The 22189-nt window shown below is 43.1% G+C and overlaps 1 protein-coding gene across 1 annotated transcript; it reads left to right on the top strand.

Moving 5' to 3' along the window:
• Nucleotides 1-1779: 1779 nt before the first annotated feature.
• On the top strand, nt 1780-21179 carry LOC102027471 (protein FAM188B2). Its single transcript, XM_013518585.1, has 9 exons — nt 1780-1857; nt 2058-2177; nt 2858-2949; nt 5033-5198; nt 5746-5811; nt 9373-9443; nt 11027-11099; nt 11836-11997; nt 20598-21179. Exons 1-9 carry the CDS (start codon nt 1780-1782, stop codon nt 20970-20972), a joined length of 1203 nt encoding a protein of 400 aa, XP_013374039.1. The 3' UTR covers nt 20973-21179.
• The last annotated feature ends 1010 nt before the right edge of the window (nt 21180-22189 follow it).

The following is a 22189-nucleotide window of genomic DNA, read 5'->3' as shown; positions in this document are numbered from 1 at the left end:
GGCTGTGGAGGCCTGGGACCCCTGGCTCCCGCCTCCCATAGGTGCCGCTGGGAGGTGCCACTGTCTGCAGGCGGCGGCTAGCTACAGCAGCAGGAGTCCAGTTTGACTTGCAGAAATTTTTACTTGGATTTGAATCCTAAGAGTTCTGAGTCTCAACAGCCCTGATGGTTCACATCTACACACGGCCTTTCTGCCCTTATTTCTGCCGGTCTCTGATGCTTTTCCCTCTGTGCTGGGACTTTCCTCCAATCCGCATACCATATGCCCAGGTAGACAGGCTGTGTTTTTAACGGGTGATGATGCTACACCTGCACCTCGCCTGTGGCTCCCTAAGCTCTTTCCCATACTCCTGTTCCAGTAACAGCCATGATGTGGACCACAAAGGGCCTTCTGCAGACCTGCATAAGCAGTCAGATAGATCTAACGGTTTGTCCACGCTCTGTGATCAGTGAGGAATGGAGCTGGCTTCTTGGATCAGGCCATAGATAGGTTCCATTCCCAGTGTCCACCCTACTTGCTGCCCCTGGGACACACACACATACACACACACACACACACACCACTCCAGTCACACTAAATTCCCAGGACCTCGAACACTGTTGTGTGTATGCGCGTGCGCAGAACCTCCTCTCTGTCCAGGCCCTGTCTCACCGGTCCCCTCTGTCTTCACCGTCCCCTCTGTCCCGCCACTGTTGTAAGCATAGGCTGTGATGTGATCTGTGTCAGAGTGTGTGCCCTGCTGGCAGTGGTGCTTTTAGGGATGTGGCATGAAGCAACAGATTGCAGATGGCCTAGTCACCTAGAGAGGAAGTCCCTTTCTCCGCTCTGGCAGGCCAGGGAGAAAGACTCTGTAAAGGCCGTGCACTCAGACCTTTTTAATACTGCTTACCTTCCTTTCCCCGTTTAAATCATAAGTAGGGCAGGGCTCAGTCAGAACTTTCACAGGCAACAGTTTCTAGCCATAATTTGTAACACTGTTTGATTTTTATTGTATTTTTTAAATTATGCACAGAAAGTGATTTTGATCTTCACGTATGGAAGTCTTACAAAGTATTCCTTTCAAATTACAAGATACCAAGTAGTGACTGGGTTTTCTATCACACAAAAGTGGTAGAAAACATAAAGATGACACTTACAGGACCAAAGTAGGAAAGTGTCAGGAGAATGGGTGTAAATCCCAGCCGTTTCTACAAGCTGTGTGACCTATATGTTCTCTGGGTTTAGTTCACTTATCTGGATAAAAGGAATACAGTAATAGTACCTATTTCACAGAATTAAATTTATGTAGTGCCTAGTGTATAGGAAATGCTCAGTGTGTGCTAGAAGCCACTTACCGGTCTAGTTCAAATGCTGCCTCTTCCTCATAGACTTCCTGAGTGAATCAGCTGAAGTTCTCGCTCCTCCCTCTTTCTCATGGTGTTTTTATTATATTGTGGAACTTCGCACATTTGGGCCTGTGTACAGCTTCAGGGTGTTGAACTTTTACTACACCTATATTTCACGCAGGGCCCAGCACATGCTAAATGATTGCTAAGTCTTCCATTATAAATGGACTTTATTTCTCTTCATGAGTTTGACTTATAAAGACTTGTTCCTATTTTTCTCGGAGTTTCAAAAAAAATCCTCTCAGATCTCAGCATGCTACAGAGCATTCAGGAAAAGATCAAAGACCCTGAAGCAAGAATACTTGTTTAATATCACTGAAATCAGCATTGCACTTGTCTAAAAACATGAGGTCCTGTCCAGAGAAAAAAGCCAAAAAGTGGAGGCTGTAGAGTCATGGTTATGAAGACAAGAGGCCTGGGAATGGAGCAGCAGCCCGGGAAGGGCCACAAGGCAGATGGTCAGCAGTGGAAGGTGTGAGTCGGGGACAAAATCAGATGCAGTGGACCGAAGCGAACATGATGTGAATATTTTGTGCAGGACTTTATCCAGTTAAAGCTGGGGACTACAGTAATATACAGTTCTGCGTGTAGCAGGGAGCAAGGCCTACCTCTGTGATCCTATGTCTAGGCAGGATTATCTTTGGTTAAATCAGGTATTTCCCTTTTTTTCAGAAGCTTCAACAGAGCCTCTTTGGAAATACCACCCACATCTTCAGCTGTGACTGGAGGAAGGCTCATTTCAAGTTTCGTGATCCTTTTTCAGACCTGGCTTCCACTTTGGAAGTAGAAAAGGTAAAGCCAGTGCGTGCTTTTTCAAAATTCCTAAGATCATCTTCCTTACCTGTGTTTCCTTCTCATTTACATCCATATGACTATACTATAGATTGTATATAGAAATACATGGATAATTTACAAATTAAACTATAGAAGACTAAAGTTATGGCGTATTGTCTGGATTATCACAAAGCTCCCAATTCCTTGCTCTCCCCATTCTCTTCCAAATTCTACTTTTCCTATACCTTCTCTCCAACCCCTATGCATCACCGAAGGCAAAAGAAAATCTAAAAACTTGTTTCTGGCTTGTTTGCAATATGAGTAAATCATACCGTCAGTCACTAGTCACACCTGAATTCCAAGGGCCAGCTGACTAGCTCCGTATCTCCCGCAAACTGAAAAGTCTGATGTGCAACTGGGGCATGGTAACGAAAGAATGGAGGGAGACATAAATCCCCACGCACTGCTCTGAAGGCTGCACAGAGAGGCTGTGGCTCCACATCGAGCCTGGCAGTAGCACCCAGCCACAGCCAGCAGCCCTGGGGATGGCAGGAGGAAAAGGCCTGCAGAAGAGAATAAGTAGTGATACCCATTTGCAAGAGGTTTCTTTGGCCATGTTGTTGGCAGTAGCTCCACTACAATTGTAGATCACAGCTCCCAGCCTTCACCCTCCGCTCCCTCGCCCTTCTCCATTTCAGGGAGGTGCCCAGAGCATTCAGATGGCTGTGCAAGGATTCATCATCAAACATTTGTTATTTACCAGAAAAGGAAAAGACTGTAACTTTCACAGGTAAGAGTACTTAGAAGACTAGCCTATTTCACAAGAAACTTTGTATGCTAAATAATCACAACTGAGAACTGCAGGTTGTGTCAGGAAGGAAATCTGTCTCTTTAGACAGAAAGGGCTGTTTTCCCCCAAGGGGCTGCCTGGTGTCACTGCTGAGCGCTCTCCAGGAGTCACTCTCAGTGTTCAGCTGCAGGAATAAGGTTGACAGTTTCACACAGACCGAAATGAAGCAGCAGATCTCAGGTGGGATCATTTGTCTATATCTGATCAGAGCTTTAATCTCACAATTGTAGGAGGGAGCAAAAGAGGTGAGAAGAAACCCCCAAATGAGGGGTCTGTCCTATTTAACCAGACCAAGGGACAATGTCTGATAGTCACCTCATTTTTAGAAATCAGATGAAACTTACTCAAATTTACCTTATTATTAGCCGTTAAAAATCCTCTATCATGAGCAGAGCCCTGTGCTAGATATTACAGGAAATATAAATCAGTAAAAGGTGTGTATCTGCCCTCAGGCAAGATAAGTTATCACCCAAAACAAGAACTAAATGTGCAATATATTCTAAGATCATGAATTGCCAGGTTTGGCAGAAGCAGTGGGAATTCTTTAAGCCAGTGATTTGTTAAGGAAGTGCCCTCAGGAGACACCTGTGGGACAGTGAGGGTTCAGTCACTTTTCCGTCCCTGGGACAATATATCCAACACCCACAACTTAAGAGAGGAAAAGTTATTTGGCTTACAGCTTCCAGTGGGTTCAGTCCAAAGTTGGCTGGCTCCAAGGCAGAAACAACATGGCAGGGGCTGGGGATTTAGCTCAGCGGCAAAGCGCCTGCCTGGCAAGCGCAAGGTCGTGAGTTCAGTTCCCGGTACCGGAGAAAAACCAAAAAAAAAAAAAAAAAAAAAAAGAAACAACATGGCAGAAGGGCTCAGCACAGCACGGCTGCTCTTCCCATGGCAGCCAGGAAGCAGAGAGAGAAGGGAGGAGCCTGGGACAAAAATGCACCCTCTGGGTCCCACATCCAGTGACTCACCTCCAACCAGCTCCACCTCCTGAGCATATTATTTATTGAACTCATTAATGGGTGAATCCACTGATGAGTGTGGTGCCCCGTGATCCAATCACCTTACAAACACATGAGACCAGGACCAAGGATATAGCTCAGTGGCATAAACACCTGCCTGGCAAGCGCAAGGTCCTAAGTTAGATTCCCGGCACCAAATAAGGGAGGCTGGAGGGACTCAGAGCCCTGAGCACAGAGTAACAGTTCAGATTCAGGCCCAGAAGGCCCGAGCTCAGGTCACTGCGCTCTCAGTTTAAAGATGAATGACCGAGGGTAAACTACTTCACCTCTCTGGGTCTTCCTCTTCTAGCCTTTAAAATAGAAGTAGTAATAGTATTACCTGGGGGGATTATTGTGCCAATTAAGTGAGGTGACACAGGGAAATACTTAGTAGTGGGTGTGGTGAGTGCTGGGTGGGTGTGATCTGACATAGACCTAGTGTGATGTGTAGGCTGTGGTTAGGTGAAATGGAGAGAGTGAATGCTAAGGGCACAAGCACGTGAGGAAGGCATGGATGGGGAGAAGGTTCTGGGATCCTCCTGGGAAGAGGGTTTAAAAGATGAATATCTGAGAGGTAAAACTGCAGGGATAATTTAGGGTTGAGCTTGAAAAGGACACTTTGTTTTGTTTTATGGTACCAGGGATCAAACTCAGGACCTTGTGCTTGCCAGGCAGGCACTGTACCATTGAGCTATGTCCCCAGCCCCAAAAAGGGCCTGTCAACGGGTAACAGCGCTCAAGCTGATCCCTGCTGGAGTGCATTTCAGAGGACAGCACTGCCACTAGCTGGGGAGAGATGGCACAGGATGGGACGGGCCAAGATCACTAAGACAAACTATTCCCTGCCATGAGGGCTTCGGTGGCAGTTAAGGCGAGGGGGACCAGGCCCTCCAATGACACTCTCACTGGCAGGTTGAAGGAACCAAATAGACACCAACTGTGTTCAGAGGCAAACATAAAATTGGAGGCCCCAACACCTAGCTGTTCATTTCACTGCTCCCCCGACCCCGCCTCCTGCATTGCAGTTTGTGTGAGCTGAGCAAGCCTGAGCAGGAGCAAGCCCTGGCAGTGGCACTAGCTGGCATCCTGTGGAATGCCGGAGCAGCTCAGAAGGCCACCATCTGTCTTGTCGCTGAGGACATTTACAGCGCCTCAACTCCTGATCACTCCAGGGATGATTTCACTGAACAGGTAAGTGGACTCCTACCCACCCTGCAGATGAAGAGCAAATGCAACCTGACTGTACACGTGGAAATGGAGGTAGCGCCCCACTGATGCTCTGGAAAGTACCTGCTGTGGCCAGAGACCTCTTCCCAACAGGCAAGTACCGAGGGCTGTGATGCGCACAGCCAAAGTGGACAGCCCCAGTGTGACTTTCTCCTTCCAGAAATCACCATGATCAAGGATATCCCACATCTGTCAACACACACTGCATTTCCATATCAACTGTCTTAAAGACAGCTAAACTCTGCCTATCAGGGAAAAAAATCTGTTTATGGTTTCATGGCTTAAGACATCACAGTGACTTAAAACTGAAGGCTATAAAAGTGATGCCAATAGCCACCCAATTTTACCATGTATGTTTTACATGGCCTTGTGTAAGATAATATGTCAGTTTTTATCAGTGTGAATTTGTAATGAAACAAAAAACTCCCTTGAGGTAATAACAGTGAGTTGACATCTCTTAGAAGTACCTTTCATCTTCCTTTTCATTTTTATCTCTATTCCTGATTTATAGCTCCAGCTGTTTGAATTTTCAGAGAGAGAAGCCACTGAGAAATTCATCTATGATCATTTACAATGTGTAAGTGTTTAAATGTTGAGATAATTCCTTTATGCTGAACTGCTCTTACAGGAATCTTCTTTCTTGTAGAAAGTGTATTTCTAATGATGCTTGTTAAGAAAACCAGGTCATTTTGAGGGCTAAGAAAGGGCAGAACAAGAGAAAAAGAAGCCTGCCTCTCCCTCCCAACAACCTAGAAAGAGGCCAGTCACACAGAGACCCACTTACAAATGCCTTTTTTTCGTTGGCTAATCAACCCCAGAGAATAATACTTTAGAGGGCACATAGCAGGATTTCTTTTGTGGGAAGTGAAAATCTTAAATCAGTCTTGCCTCATCTCATGGATAAAAAACAAAAATGGTAGAAAACGGAAGCCCTTGTCTAAGCTGCCAGAAAGACCATTCACACTGACTTCAGGTGAATGATTTCTGGCCTGAAAAGATTGGTCCCGTTTCACCTCTTCTAATAGCACTTTCCATACAGCGTCTACACCACACTGATTCTTTCCCACTCCAGGGTAGGGAGGGGACAAAGTAGCAGGCAGTAATGGTCATAAATGGAAGGTGCTTTTAAAAGACTCATCTGCAGGAAAAGAAATGAAAGCTGATTTTTTGAAGAATAGAAACCTACCTGTGAAAGTAAAGGATAATTAGCAGGATAATGATGAAGCCATACAACCTTAGAGTATATGGAAATGGGAAGTGTGATCAGTGGAACTCACTGCTTCATTGCTTTTAAGGGCTGTGGAGGCAGAACACTTGGGCATGAGTTCTCAGCCACATTCCAGCTGTGTGATCCTGGGGACACAAGTTTTTCTCAGGCTTACCTCCCCTACCTTCTCCTAGTCTGTTGTTAACTTGTGTGACAGGTAGAAGAATGGTACCCCCAAAGACGTCCACACCCTACCCAAGAACTATGAACATGCCACATGACATGGCAAAGGGGAATTAGGCTGCTAATCAGATGACTTTACAATAGGGGGATGAGCTGAATTATCCAGATGGGCCCAATATAATCAGAAGGATCCTACACTATGGAAGGGAAAGGCAGAGAAGGAAGTCAGGGGGATGTGCTGTGAGAAGTGTCTGCCATTGCTGGATTTGAAGATGCGAGAAGGGGGCGTAAACCATGGAAGGTGGGGAGGGCCCTTCTTCCTTGTGCAGAAAGAACAAGGAAACACATTCTTCCCTACGGTCTCTAGAAAGACTGCTGTCTGGCTGGCATCTCAGTTTTAGCTCCGCATGACCTGTTTGGGGCTTTTAACCTCTATAACGATAAGATAATGCCATGTATATTATTTAAGTTTTTTTAAATGTCTTTTTTCTGGGTTTTGTTTTTGGGCTAGAAATTGAACCCAGAACCTCAGGTCTCACACGTACTAAATACTTTTCATGATATATCGATCTATTACTGAGCTACACCTCCAATCCCTACTTAAGCAATTAGATTTACACTAATTTGTTTTAGCAACAATATGAAACTAATGAAACCTTTATAAAGGATTTTAAATGCTTTACATGAAATGTTAAGATAGAAACCTGCTCAAGGACTCTTTGTTGTGAGTACAGGACATTTAATGGAATTATGCATATATAAAGGATCCATTTAGGAAATGACCCTTTCAGCAAAAAAGAGATAAACCTTTCCCCATCTTCCATTTCCTCCATTGAAACCTGGCAGGGTCTGATTCAGCGGGAAGGACACCGACACCTGCAAGGTATTCTTAAGGGTAGCCGTAGCTGAGATGAGAGGATCAGAGCTGGAGCTACTCGGGCTTATCCAAAGATTGTGTACAGCTGGAATAAGTAATAATGTTCCTAAACAGAGGTGCGCTCTGCATTGCAGGTAGGCTGGCATAAGAGCCATCTGTATCAAGCCAACCCAAGGTGCCCACTACTTTTGCCTCCTCAGGGAAAGTTTAGCTCCATTTGCGGAGTAAGGAGTAACTTGGTGGTATACATATTCCTCTCAGGAGCATCACCCCTAGCTGGGGATGCATGTTGTGATCAGCAGCTTTCAGTCAAACCCCATTCACCATCAAAATGCATCTGTCCTGTGTCCCCATCCAATTCAGGCAGAGATCTCAAGCTAGAGGTCTGAGGGATACATGTGGGAAGCAGATCTAATGTCACCAGTTGAATTGTGTCCCCTCAAAAATGTATATTGAAGTCCTAACCTCCAGCACCTGGGAGTGTGACTTTCTTTGAAAATAGGGCCTTTACAGATGTAGGCAAGTTAAGGTAAAGTCACACTGATACCAATATCCAATAATTGGTATCTTTATAAAAGGAAAAACTTGGATAAAAATAGACAGAAAGAATACCATGGGAAAATCAAGGTAGACATTGAAGGGATGCATCTACAAGCCAAGGAATACCAAGGATTTCCTGCCATCAGAAGAAGCTAGGAAGATGCAGGAAGGGTCTTCCCTAGGGTCTGCAGAGAGAGCATACCCCACTCTGAAACCTTAATTCCAGACTTCTAGCCTCCACCACTTAAAAGAATAAATTCCAATTGTTTTAAATCATTCAGATTTCTTGCAATTGTTATCACAATTGCAAGACACTAATACACTAAACTGCTATATATGATTTATAGCATTAGTTTACACAGCACTGTGTTTATTAATATTTGAATCAGTGAATGTCAGGAACAATAAGAAAATTCCACATAAAATACTGGATGGGACTTTTTCCATCTGGCCGCCTTGGGCCCATATTCGTACATGTCCTCAATCAGCTGACAGGTAGAAGGCAGCTACACCCATTAGATAAATTTTGTAGCCTAAGTGATTCCCATCCTAATCATACCCAGAAACCTGTGGGTATGATTCCTACCTGGGAAGAGGGATTTTGTAGGTGGTATCTTGAAATGGAGAAATTACTCTGGATTTAAAGGTGGACCTGATTAATCATAGAGATCCTTATAAGGGAGGGAAGGTGGCAAGAAAACTAGAGAAGGAGATGTGATGAGAAAGGCAGAGGGAGAAAAGGTTAGGCTATGGGGAGCTACGAGCCAAGGGATAAGGATGGGTCTAGAAGCTGGAGAAGGCCCAGAAACTAATATTCCATAGAGCCTCCTTGTCTTAGTTACTTTTCCTTGTTGCTTAGACAAAACATGCAACACTCAAAGTTAGAGGGGGAAAAGTTTATTTTGGCTCACAATTTGTAGAGATGTCAGTCCATAACTGGCTTGCTCTGAGGCAGGCTGACATGGTGGAGGGGAATTGCAGAGGATAAATTGTTCATGGTGAGCAGAAGGCAGGAAGGCAGCAAATCAGTGAGGAAGCAGCAAGCAATGGCAATAGAAGCCCACTTCCTGTCCCTTATACTCTATCCAGGCTACCCGCACTTAGTGTTGAAGTTGAAGACTAAGAGAATGATTGGTAAGCATGAAGCAAGGAAGAAGGGTGCCCTGGAGAGTGGAAAAAAATGATCTAGGGAGGCAGAGAGACACCCATCCTCTCAGTAGCTGGGTGGGGTGAGGACTTCTCCCAGGCTGTGAACCTTGGAATTCATACCCAACAATATCCACGCATGCATTGCTCTTAAACAAAAGTGCTTTTTTTTGTTTCCTTAACAGTTTAAAGAGGAAGGAAGCCGTGGTGTCATCCTATTTCTTTACAGCCTAATCTTCTCCAGAACATTTGAGAGGTAAAATCTACAAACGTTTGTTTAGGTATTTCCTACAGGACTGTGATCGCATAAATGATGCACTCTTGGGCTGAAAAACATTCTCATCTGTCAGGTTGTTTGTTTGTTTGTTTGTTTGTTTGTTTTGAAGATGTTTATCTGTTGACATGTCTTGTTCTGTAGGTGGTTTAGCCATATAGATGGGCAAGTGGATATCCATAGTCAAATAAATAAATTTTATTATTTAGACCCACAATAAAATATATCCTCAAATATTTATTGCGTTGCTATTATGTGGAAAGTCCTGTTCTTGGCACTCTAGGAAATACAAATAAGAGAAGCTGTGGCTCTAATTACCCCTCTCAAACTTTCCAGTTTGGGAAAGACAAAATATACATTTAGAAAGACTGGGCAAGTCCCAGGTGGCCTGACCTGCCAAAGAGGAGTAAAGACAGTGAGTCTCAGAGGATTCCAAAGGACAAGGGGTCTCCGCAGACAGGGTCTTCAGAATGGACTTTCTTCTGGGCCCTGAAAGAAAGGCAACCCTATGAGAGTCAGAGTGGAGGCAGAAGGCTGCCAGGAAGAGGAGTGACAGGCCCGAAAGCAGTGCTCCTGGTACTTGTCTTTTACGTATAACTCTCATATTTTTACGGTCTGTGTTATTTGCTCAACAATTTTCTTTAAATCAACACACATTTAAGTATCAACCTGTTCCTGAACATTAATATTCTGTACATTAATCTCTTCCTAAACATTAATAAATAAAAGATCAAATGCACTTAAAATAAAAATGTCACCATTAAAATTCATAAATGATCGTGTCTATGCCATCTAAAGCATGCCATACTTTGGGAAACACAGCCCTGAGTCGCACCACCAAGGCATGTACCAATCTTGATCTAAGTTCTTAGTGTTATTCACAGAACATGACCCCCAGTCCTATGAATAGATTCAGTCAAAAACCTATACAGGAGATGGCAAGGCAGTCAGGGGGTGAGAAGAGCTGGGAGGCTGGGGAGAGGAGAAGTAAACATGATTAAGGTGTGATGTGAATACGTGCCAGTTCTCCAAGATGAATGTAATTATTATGACTCAAACATATACTGATAAAAAGAGCATATACAGCTTCCATATCCATACCCAGCGCCTCCTCTGGGTGTAATGAAAGCCACATTCCACCTGGATCTTGTACACTCAAGGATAGGACTTCGGCACCCGCTCTTCCACAGCCAAGAAATGGGCTCAACAGACACTCTGGTGTTTTCCCAGGGAACAGTCGTTCACCTCTGCCCTGGGCCAGCATTCTTATCCATTCTTATCTGTTACCACCCTGAGCACAGGGTCCCTGCCTCGCACAGCCAACAGCTTCCCTAGTGAGCTTACCACTCCCCTAAGCCCATGCAGGGATTCTAGAGTGTGAGACGTCTGCATCTCTTCCCTTACTATTTATCACATGTGTCCCCCACGGGCATCCGTAGCTTCCCCATCACTTCCGCAGCCGAGCCCTTGTAGAAACGTACAAAGTATGTGTGAGGCACAGTGACTGCGTGAGCCCTCTTTCCTGCTTCTCTAAATGGATGCTCCTGGCTTCTCCCATTCTGCAGGCTTCAGAAGGACTTGGATGTCACCACCACCCATCTGTTACGGCCACATGCTGGGGGCTTCCTCTGCAGGCAGGTGAGAGGGAAGACTTTGCCTGTCTATTGTAGAATCTGAATTAGGATTATTTTCTATGTAAGTATATTCACTCCTTCAGCAAAGACTGTCAAGTTATCTCTGAAAGATTAAGAAGATACTTTAAGAAGATACTTTAAGATGATACTTTGAGTTGTCGGAATCTACCCCCCAGTTTTTATTATGGTCCTCTCTTATTTACTTCTTGAGTTTTGGGGGTTTTGTTTGTTTGTTTTTTGGGTTTTTTTTGTTTTTTTGTTTTTTTGGTGGTACTGGGAATCAAACTCATGACCTTACACTTTCAAGGCAGGAGCTGTGCCACTGAACTATATCCCTGGCCCCCTCTCATTTACTTCTGAGAGTCCCATATTCTTGATATTCTCAAAACGTTAGAAAATATTCTGATAAAATTCACCAGGCATCCCTAATATATGAAAGAGAAGAGCTACAGAAGTATCTTAGCTCTCTGCTTAAATCACAAGGGAAACCAGTGTTTAAAAGAACTGTCAAGGGAGAAACAGCAACCAGATCAGAGGGGGAGTTCCAGGGTAAGTTAAAAAAAAGTCAATCAACTATTGTTTTAACTCTACAAGCGTTTATATGTGTTTTTCCAGAATTATGTCTTGTGTGGTTTCATTCTTTTTGGTAAAAAATGATCATTTTAATGATTTTAAAAAAGAAAACAAGTCCTTGTTCATTGCTACCTCAAAGGTAAATATTTGTAAAATACGCCATCTAGGCAGTTCTGAACCTGATTCTAACTGGAAGAGCAAGTCCAAATGTCTTCAATGGCTGTGAGAAGGGAACGTCCCAGGAGAGATTACACGGCGTCCTGACCCGCAGTGATGTTGGCTATTTGCAGTGGGGGCAGGACAACTCTGAGGACAACAGTCTCTCACAGGTGAGTGTGCTCTGGTTCTCAACTACCCCACCAGAATGTCAGCACTTCTGACATTTTTAAAGTCTATACTAAGGCAATCCAAATCTGAGCCTGCTACTTTACTTACTGCCTTCCTGCGTACCGCTAACCCATTACACACTCACACACACTCACACACACTGACACTCACATACCCCTCATCCACATTCAGTGGCTAAATGGAAATATCCAAGTGTATTTGCTTCATATTTAATTTTCCTAATGTGTATAGAGTTTAGGTAATACAAATAATGTGTAGGAATATTTTTTAAAACAGTATCTGAAATAGATAAAAGGAAAGTTCCCTTTCATCCCCAGGCCACTTCAGACTCCCTTCTCAGAAATAAATACCATCAGCTGATGGGTGTCCTCCAAATCTTTTATTTATGCAAATTAATGCATATATTCTACATAGCACTGAAAGCTTTTTAAAAGAATACTGAAAAAAGAAGGCCCCACTTAGAAAACTTCTGTCAAACATATTTTCAGCTCAGGAGATTTACAACTTCTGACGACCAGAAAGTAAAATGTGCTGTTGAAAAGCACAACCAGAGAACTGAGATGTGATCCTGGGAAAACAAATAGGAGGGTGATCAGAGCAAGTACCCCAAACCACAAAGCAAAGCCGCTCTGCGGTACGCTCACAAAACTTTTCACCCAGAGCCCAGGGAAAGCAAGGTCCATTCTTGGAAAGCCGCATTGCTCTGGAGTGGCTTTGAAACCAGGTAGGACAGAATTCACTATATGGTGCCTCCTAAGCCCAACCTCCAACCACCACCAGCAAAAAAGGCCACTGCTCAGCACCTGTGCGATCCTTTAGCTCTCCTAGTTTGACCTCAAAATATCCTGTGCGTGAATAGGGCCTCACAGTTCACAAGCTACCTTCATATCCACAACTGCATCTGTCTTTTCTCCTTCTAAAATGTCCAGCAATTATGTGTTATTCATAAAATCAGCATCTCATATAGATGCATCTAATGGCATTGAGATAATTGTGCCCTACTCCAGCAGAATTAATGAATTTTGGGTAGTGTTTTAAATGTTTTCTTATTAGCTAGGCATGATAGCACATGCTTGTAATTCCAGATACTAGGAAGGCTGAGGCAGGAGGATCACAAGTTCAGTCACAACCTGAACAACTTAGCAAGAATGTCTTCTTAAAAATGTTTTTAATTTTTATTAGTACACATTTGCAGTACATAATGATTACATTCATCATGGGGAGTTGTACGTGTACACAGCACATCTTAATATTTTTTACCTTCTCTTCTCCTCCACTCTCCCTCCTTTCCATCTTAGTCCCCTTCCCATCTGCAAAAACATCCTGCCTTGAAAATGAAAAAAAATGAAGAGGAATGGGGACATAGCTCAGTGGTAGAGAGCTTGCCTAGTATGCTGGAGGTCCTGGGTTTAATCCCAGGTACTGCAAAAAATAAATACATAAATGTGTCCTTATTGTTTCTTGAGTTCATAATCTATGTTCATCATACAAAAACAAACAAGAAGTGACAGATAAACTGAGATTATCGAATCACATCACCCAGCAGTCAATTTCTTCAGAAATCTCTTCTGTATATAAATTCCCCATTCTACTCTGTTGAAGCCCGCCTTTCACATTTAACACAAATACCATTACATGTCAATGACTACCTGACCTCTGCTGCATTTAATAGATGCAGAGTCCATCCTATGAATATGAATAGCTGTGCTCTGAGTACTACTGGAGAGAAAATGGATTGGCTCTTGTTAAAAACTCCCTAATCACTATTTTGCAGAAAATTTGGGAAATCATTTTAGAATTCCATAATTATAATAAAGAAGAAAATGTAGCCAGAAATCAGAGATTTATAGATTTCATTTTACATATTTTTCTTTTCTTTCAACCATACGTGGCCTAGTGTTCTGTATTTCTCAGAACCCAGTAATATGGCGACATTCCATCTGGAGCTACATGGAGGAACACCCTAAACCAAGTTTCAAGGGGTGGAGGTGCAAAATGACAATGATTTTAGTGCTTTGTCTATTACCCCAAAGCTCTTTCACAACATTATTAAATACTTCACAAACTTCAGCATGTCTTTGTACCACCTCTGCTATGCTATTTGCTTGCTATTTTTAAAAAAACAATTCATGTTTAAAATTTGGACCTAACCTTTTCTACAGCAGTAATATAAGCCATGTGCTTGCTGTGCTAACTACTTTTCATCATAATACACAGTAAGTGAATAAACATTGCTTTTAAAAATTTATTCCCTGTGCCACCAGTGGGCACACATCCCACATTTGGAAATCTGGTGTGCAGGGAAGGGGATTCTTTCAGCATATGGGAAACAATCGTAGTTTAGAAATCAGCAGATTTGGTTGGAGGCTTTGCCCTACCACTCCAAGAGTGGATCAGCTTCCTTCTCCGAGCCTGTTTCTTTGTCTGCGTGCACCTGCCCTGCAACCATAGGACTGATGCAAAGAATAAACAAAATTATGAAGGCTGGAGCCCTTTAGACAGCCAAACAGTCTATGCACATAAAAGACTTGATGATTGACAATAACAAGGAGTAACACTATAGCGCATTATTCAGCTACATTCACCCGGCACCTAACTGAGAGTCTTGTGTCCAAATATAAAGAGGAGCCGTGCCTGGGCCAGACGTGAACATACACTGATTGCCATGGAAGGCTGTAGGTGACACGTGCTGGGAGGCAGTGATGGCTGCTTGGCTGCACTCTAAGCTCACCTGGAGAACTTTGAATATGATCAGCACCTGGTCATCCCCTGGAACAGTGCCAGCTTCATGAGTGTGGGGCTTGTGCTGTCACACAGCATCCCACATTGTTAAAGATTATTTACTAAGTGGTTGAGAATCATTGTTCTAAAGAAAAGAGGAAATTAAATCTCTACGCTGAGCTGATTAAATCCATGGTGTGCAGAACTGGGGAACTCGCTCTTTCTCAGCTGAATCTTGAGAAAGAGTTTGTCTTCTTTCGATCAGGATCAGAAAGGCTGACAGGTTTTTGTTCCTTTTTAACATTTGCAAGGCTTTGGGGACAAGCTTCAGGGTTTGTCTTAAGTTAAAACTGAACAGGTGTTTGTGAAATAGCTACTAAGTTTCTCTGAGTAAAGGGACTATAACAGAGACCATGTCACCAGAGGGAGTGCATTCCAGAGTCAAGAGTTCACAGGGATCCAGCCTTATTGTTCTGCCCGGATCGCATTTTCTGCTACACAAATTGGCTCAGACCAACAAACTGCTAAATTATGCTCTAAAGAAAGTTACCTGCTGAGTCTAAAACATCCTGTAATAAGAAAGAGGATCTTTTCCAGGACCTTAGGGTCAGTCAAGAGGCCACAACACAAGGTAAGAAACAAGCGCTTCCCACTAGGAAGAGGGCAGTCCACAGGATCCCCATCCAAAGATGTGTACCAGTCCACAGGATCCCCATCCAAAGACTTCCCCACCAAGTGGAAGTAGGGCAGGAGACGGAAACTGCCTGTGGCTTTAAAATCTACATAGAAATCAAATCTACATTGCTTCCAGCTTTTTGGAAAATGACTGATGTGACTTCTCATCCTTCTTTCTCGGACACAGTGTTCTCTCCCCAGGGACATGCCTACAAATCCTGCCCTCAGTGAAAATTGCCTGAAATTGTACACTAATGGCTTGAAATCTCGGGGATATTTATTATGTTGTCTCTGTCATACACTTGGATTTTGGTTTCAGAAAAATAAAATACTAAAGAACAACTATAGGCTGACAGTTAATTTTCTTACCTGAACTCCTGAGACATATAAATATGTAAAACACATCCATATAAAGTTGATTTTACCTGAAGGCACTTTTTTATTCTCCCCACATCAGTTCATTATTTGGGGATAAAAGCCATCCTTAATCCCTATCCCCATCTCTAGGGATAAAAACAATCCTTAATTTTATACACGTACATACGTGTATTGTTTCTCACCATCCCTAATGGATGGTAATTAAAGGAAGTATAAATGTGAAGCCTTTTCACTCATTGCAGTGCTAATATGACTGTGTGCAAAGCACCTACTATGCACCAGGGCTTTCTATCAGTCATTTGCAATGATACTATATTTAATCCTCAACTCTACTCAAAGTTATAAGCAATGGTACTTTAAATCCAGTTTATTGCATGATCATTGATTTTAAAGATAGAAAAGCAAAACATAACAGGCGTAAGAACCTGTCCAAAGCCACCAGCTAGGTAAGTGTTGGAGCCTGGCTTGTGTACCCAGTTCATTCCACACTCAAAACTCATATACTATCCCCTGTGTGTTCTGCTGGTCATATCTTTGCTCACCTTCTGGTAGTTATAGATATATAAATACCAGTTCTTGGAATTATGCTCTATCATCAGCTCTGTAATGATCTAGTATAGATGTACATTTATATTGTACAATCTGTACTGTCTGTTGTAGGTACAGATTGTTGAGCCTTAACATTTAGATGGTAGCAAATCATGACTAGGTTTTAGAATGCGTGGTAGTTGTGCTTAGCAAACGAGTGACTTTACCCACTGAATTCTAGGTTAAAGCAATTGTGAGATTGTGAACTGTGGGTACTTGGGGTACCCGCTCTCTAAAGCATTTGCTTCCCTTTGGCTCCTGCTTTGGCAGATGACATCTATCAGGTGCGTGAAACTTTCGATCTTAGTACAAACTCTGTGGTGCTCAGAGATGTGCTAAGCGGAAGAGCTGCCTGATAGGACCGCCGTTGACCCGGAAGTCAATCTAGTATTTCACAATCCAAAGTCGAGTATAAAACTGAAGCACTACGCAGGTCAGAAGTTTGCTTGAAATTAAACGTGACACGGTTCCAGAACAGTGTTCTCCATATGGCTGGATTAAAGACCTTCCGCAGCCACTGCCTTCCTGTCTGTTCCGAGGCACAGTGGCTCTGTGTAGGACCTGCTGATAGGCAACTCTAGATAGGCTCTTCTGGGTATTTGGTAGCGCCTGCCTAGGGTGGGTGTGATAACGCTCAATACTATACGTATGTACTGATGATAAAAACCTAATGTAAGGAAGGCTTCTGAATTCAAAAGAAAGCCTGTGGTAGGCACCCCCTGACAGCTAGATTGTGCTGTCAAGGTGAACCCTACCCTGCAAGGCTGCTTTTGTCTTCCCTAAGTCAATCTCTTCTTACTCTGCAATAAAACTGCCGAGGCTGCAAAAACACACTTCTTTCACTCTTAGTGTCACAGCCCTGTGGGTGAGATTTAAAAGAAAAAGAAGATGGAGTTTTCATTCGAAGACATAAGCAAGCCCCCCAGAGCCCACCAGACTGACAGTTTCTGCAGGACACAGCCAGCTACCCGCAAGACGAGGAACTGTTTTGAAGCCTCCCTGTTACTTTTCTATTTGAAGGCACAGGTTTGAGTGTGAGGTTCCAATACCTAAGTGAGAACATAAAGCAGTTTGAGTCTAACACCATCTGGAAAGCCTTAGGAGGTTCACATTATCTTCACACCTGCCACTGAGAAGAGAAATCAACTCTGATTTTTAGAAGGGACTGAAGCCATTTAGGTCTTGCCAGAATTACTCCCACGGCAGCACTGGCAGCATGTACCACCATCCCCACGGTACCTTCTTCCCTCTTTACATTTTCCCTTTGGAGAGCCTGATAGGAAATGAAGCTTCACTTACTGCACTCTGCCACAAAGTCACTGAGGTTGCCCCCTGCGAGCGCGGTCTATTTTGTCTTTACAACATTCCTGCAAACTTGGTGAGAGTAGTTACATCAACTCTCTGTTCCAGGTGGCAGAGATCAGAGCCAGACCGTGAACAGTTATGCATGTTTCCAGCGCCTTTCTCCCATTCAAAGTACAAGCCCGGGGCCTTGAGACTGCCAATATTAAGCTCATTATGCAAAGGCACGTTCTAAGTACCATTGTTCTAGACAGTACTGAAAAAAAGAATAACACGGGCTCAGTTCCTGCCCTCTGGTGTATAGAATTGTCCGCTCTTCTTCCGGCCCTTCGAATTTCACGTAGACTTAAAGGATATTCATTATGAAAGGATTGCTTGCTGTACGCAATACTGAAACTACGGGGCTTATTACACAATGAGTGAACCCAAGGAGAGAGGTATTTTATTTATAGCACCACTGTATCACAATTTAATTTCCTTTTTACCATGGCAACATGCACAAATTCAGAATTGGTGGAATCTCACCAATAAAACATATTTAGAATCCCGCTTTTGGAGGGTAGCTGGTAAACTGTGTCTATCCAAAAGCAATACATAATTCTTAAAAGAGATATTCCAGTCACATTGCTAATCTGGTATGCCAAGAAAAGTGAGGAGTGTGACAGTGGACTAAATTCAGTCAGAGGGTGCTTTGCTTTGCTTTTCCAGGACTCACTTTAAACCAGATGTGTTCTCAGCCATAGCCTTGGGCTTATCTCCTAGAGTTAATACCCAAAGGCCTATGACAGTCACACGTGACATTTCCCTCTTCACTACAGTCTCTCAAGGCAGCGACATTCCACCAGCTCAGAGTGAGATCTGCTGGGGGTGAGAGGTGGTTGTGTTTTGAACACTTCGCTCTCCTCCCACTTGCTTTGAGTTCTGGAAAGACGGCTCTGCATTACCCTACAAAGTAACAATAGTCTGGTGTCAGCCCCTGGCAGAATGTGTGACTCTGAGTGTCAGCTGAATTTTGCCTACTTTACAAATATTCTGTGAAACAATATGATATGTGAATATTGTATTTCATTTATCCAGACTTAATTTATAGGAACTTTCATTAATTAAAAATTGGCCAAAATATTCACCTGAAGTTTAAATGAAATGACATCTTGTTATAAACAGCGCTCAATATCCTACTTGGTTTATCCAAGTTTTCCAACCTCAATAATTCTAAGTCCGGCACATTGTGTCTCAGTTACATATAATCTTAGTGCAGGGGCGCCATCAGGAGAAGGCCCAAGAAAGAGCTTGTGCTGATGAATAGTTACAATGCTATTTGGAACCGGGAGGTGGATGTCTGGGACTTAAACACATAGGCTGCTTCAGTGGCACATCCTGTTTCACTTCACATGCAGCCAGCAGGCAGACCTGACCCCTTGATAAATGAGCTGCTCATGCTATCCTCACCCATGAGGGATTAATTCTAGTGTAAGCTGACGCAATCTCACTAGGAACAAGTCTTGCCTGGGTGCTGGGCTTGCACCTTCTCGAAAACTACCTGCTAAGGCTGAGTCATTTCTTTCAAGCATTGTAATATAATTTGTCTATGGAGCTAAAGGCAGAAGCACCTCTGATTCACCCACTCACCCCCATAACTAAAGAGCTGAAACTGAAGTAAAAGAGGGATTTGAATAGAATTATTGAGAAACCAAAATGTCAAGTTACTAGCCTTTAATACTTGGGTTCACAAAACATGTTCATTTTTCAAAACTAGGTTTTCCATGAAACAGAATTGGTTCCTGATCAAACAGTACAACTCTAAGGACTGAGAAGAAAAGAAACAAAATAGCAGTGTTGGATCTTTCATGATAGGAAGAAACTTCAAGTCAAAGGGTCCAATAGCAGTTCTTGGCATCGTGTAGAAATCATGGGATTTTCCATACACTTCGTGTTTATCTCTTTGAGTAGAAAAAAAAATTGTTTTAATGAATTGTGAAATCTTTTTTTAAACATGTTTTCCTGCCTGTTTAAACAAAATGATAGACTCCACTTATAGAAATGCATTGTAATGCCAGGCACAGTTGTGAATACCTGCTACGAGGTAGCCTGAGGCAGGAGGATCGTGACTCTGAGGCCTGCCTGAGCAACATAGGGAGGTCCCATCTCAAAAAAAGTTAAAATGGAAAGAAAGAAATGAAGGATTGTACACATTATCATGAACCTCCAAGGACTACCGATGCAAGACCACTGCCCTTCCACTCCCTGGCCCTCCAGAGTGGTAGCTTTGTGAATCTTATTTATGAGCCATGGGAATTCAAGAATAAAGTGACAATTGCCAGGAAAAAGTAGACAACAAGCTGATTACAATACTAAACTTGATATTGTATAAAATATTAAGACAGTATACTGCAAGTACATCTTCACGGCTGATCGGTTAACTAGTAGATATATGTATATGTATTTATTCTCATTTCCCAAAAACTTTTTCCTAAATTCTAAGTATCTTTTTTTCTATAGTTTAAACAGTTAGTGGTGCCACTTCGAACACCTGCTAAATGAAATATTGCTCTACATTGGGAATAGGAACAAATACACTAGTCAACGGCAAAGACGAATTACTTCCTTGCTACACTTCCAATGTACTTATTATTTACTTCAATTTAAAACCAAACAGAATTCTCTATCCTCTCCATGAGGCCACCTATCTTTTTTTAAAAAATGCAATCCATTAGGAGAAAAGGTACACAGCAACACCATTATACGACTCATAAATGCAAATGCATTTATAAAGAAGCCTTGGTGTCAAATCTTACCCTCAATCCAATCACTGCACAGATAAGCCTCAGAGCTGCTTTTTGATCATGATGATACATCAACCTCTGTCTCAAGGTGGCAAAACCTATATACTTCTCTGCACTCTCTTCTCCCTTTGCAGGTGGGCAGCATGCTGAAGACTCCTAAATTTCCTGTCTGGCTGTGCAACATCAATGGAAATTACAGCATCCTTTTCTGCACAAACAGACAGCTCTTATCAGACTGGAAAATGGAGCGTCTCTTTGATCTGTATTTTTACAGCGGCCAGCCCTCACAGAGAAAGCCCGTGCGTCTTACAATAGGTGAGCACCTCTGCCTCCAAGAATGTGCACCTTCCTGTGCTCAGAGACTCACAGCTGTTGTTACCAGCTGCGTGGATGGTCATGCCAGCTCTGCAGGAAGGTGCCTGGGCTTGGTTTCTGAAGTGAAGCCCATGCCTAAATCCCATGGCCCTAAATCCAACTATTGCAATGGGAGACCCCTAAACCTGCTTTAAAAAGGAAGAGGGTGGTAGTTAGAAATAACAGACAAATAACTTTTAGGTAAGAGGAAACAAAGGGTAAAGAGTTAAATTTCCAAAAACCTTCCCAAGGCCTTTTGTGTTTGAGCAGGAAGTAAGCAATGCCTGGGGAAAGGTATGCAAAACCACAGGGAGACAGAGCTCCAAAGGGCCAGTTCTAGCCCACAAACAAATACCAGAAGATCACCTTGTGAAAAGTAGCCATTTCTGCTCTGTTAGTTTAAAAAGCATTTTTAACTGTCCACTGGGACAGTTTAATAATGCACTGGGAAAACCACGAGGAATGCGGCGCACTGCAAACAGCTCTATAGGAGCTCCCAGGCCAACGCAGAAGCAGACAGCCAGCAGTTGGTTTCGCAGCAGTTAAAAATCTCAGTTTTTTAAACTCGTGAGGGGAAATAAAAACCAATTTTAAAATGTCTTCAAATATTGGTCCCTTTGGCAAGGTATTACAAATGCACAGAACGGCGGTTTGTACCAGGCAGCCTGGGTTCCGTAAAGGAGCCTGGTACTGTCTGACTCTGCATTGAGCATCACAAGCCTGGTGTTACATACCCTGTGCTATCATCCCTGCACTTGGAAAAGTCTTAGTGACTATTTCATCTGTGCAGTTCCCAAACTGTTCTTCAGTTATAAGGAGTATGTATTAGCCCATTTAATTCCGTACATTACCAAAGTACCAAATTTAGTACACTCGACTTTTCTCCTTGAGGAAAGCATCCTTTTCCATTTGCTCACAAGCCTCCCATGTGTTCTGTTCCAGGCACTGTGTGGAAAGCCTTATGTACATTAACACAAAAAATTCCCACTAATCACATGACGTAAGTGCTATATCTATGTTCACACAGTGGAAACTGAGGTTCCCAATAAATAGCTACCAATTGAATAAACAAGGCGTAACAGTCGGTGTTCAGAGTAGGTGTTAATTACTGGCTCAAATGCCACCTGGCTCACATGAGGCAAACCTGGGCCTTGAGCCCCGCGCTCTATTATCCCACTAGAACGCCACACACTGCACTCAAAAACGCAGGTGCATGCTCAGAAGCCTTGAGAAGTGGGAGCTTCCCCGTCCTTGTTTTTCCTGACAACATCTTGTGACGACACCTGGTCCTCCATGGCATGTAAGCTGCGTTAGATGATTTATCAATTTTCACATCTCAGTGCAAGCAAGCCAGGTTGTCACTGGCTCCTTT

This window comes from Chinchilla lanigera, unplaced genomic scaffold, assembly GCF_000276665.1.
Source record: "Chinchilla lanigera isolate Chin_1 unplaced genomic scaffold, ChiLan1.0 scaffold00047, whole genome shotgun sequence".
Classification (NCBI taxonomy): Eukaryota; Metazoa; Chordata; class Mammalia; order Rodentia; family Chinchillidae; genus Chinchilla; species Chinchilla lanigera.
Note: the sequence above shows the minus strand (reverse complement) of the source record. Positions and strands in the feature narration are given on the sequence as shown.

What these genes read in the sequence shown, in the direction of transcription:
- LOC102027471 (XM_013518585.1), top strand. Translation starts at nt 1,780, where the DNA reads ATGGTTATGAAGACAAGAGGCCTGGGAATGGAGCAGCAGCCCGGGAAG. An exon ending in CAGATGGTCAGCAGTGGAAG is followed by an intron (nt 1,858 to 2,057) that starts GTGTGAGTCGGG and finishes CCTTTTTTTCAG; the next exon opens with AAGCTTCAACAGAGCCTCTT. An exon ending in GGGGCTTCCTCTGCAGGCAG is followed by an intron (nt 11,100 to 11,835) that starts GTGAGAGGGAAG and finishes TACGCCATCTAG; the next exon opens with GCAGTTCTGAACCTGATTCT.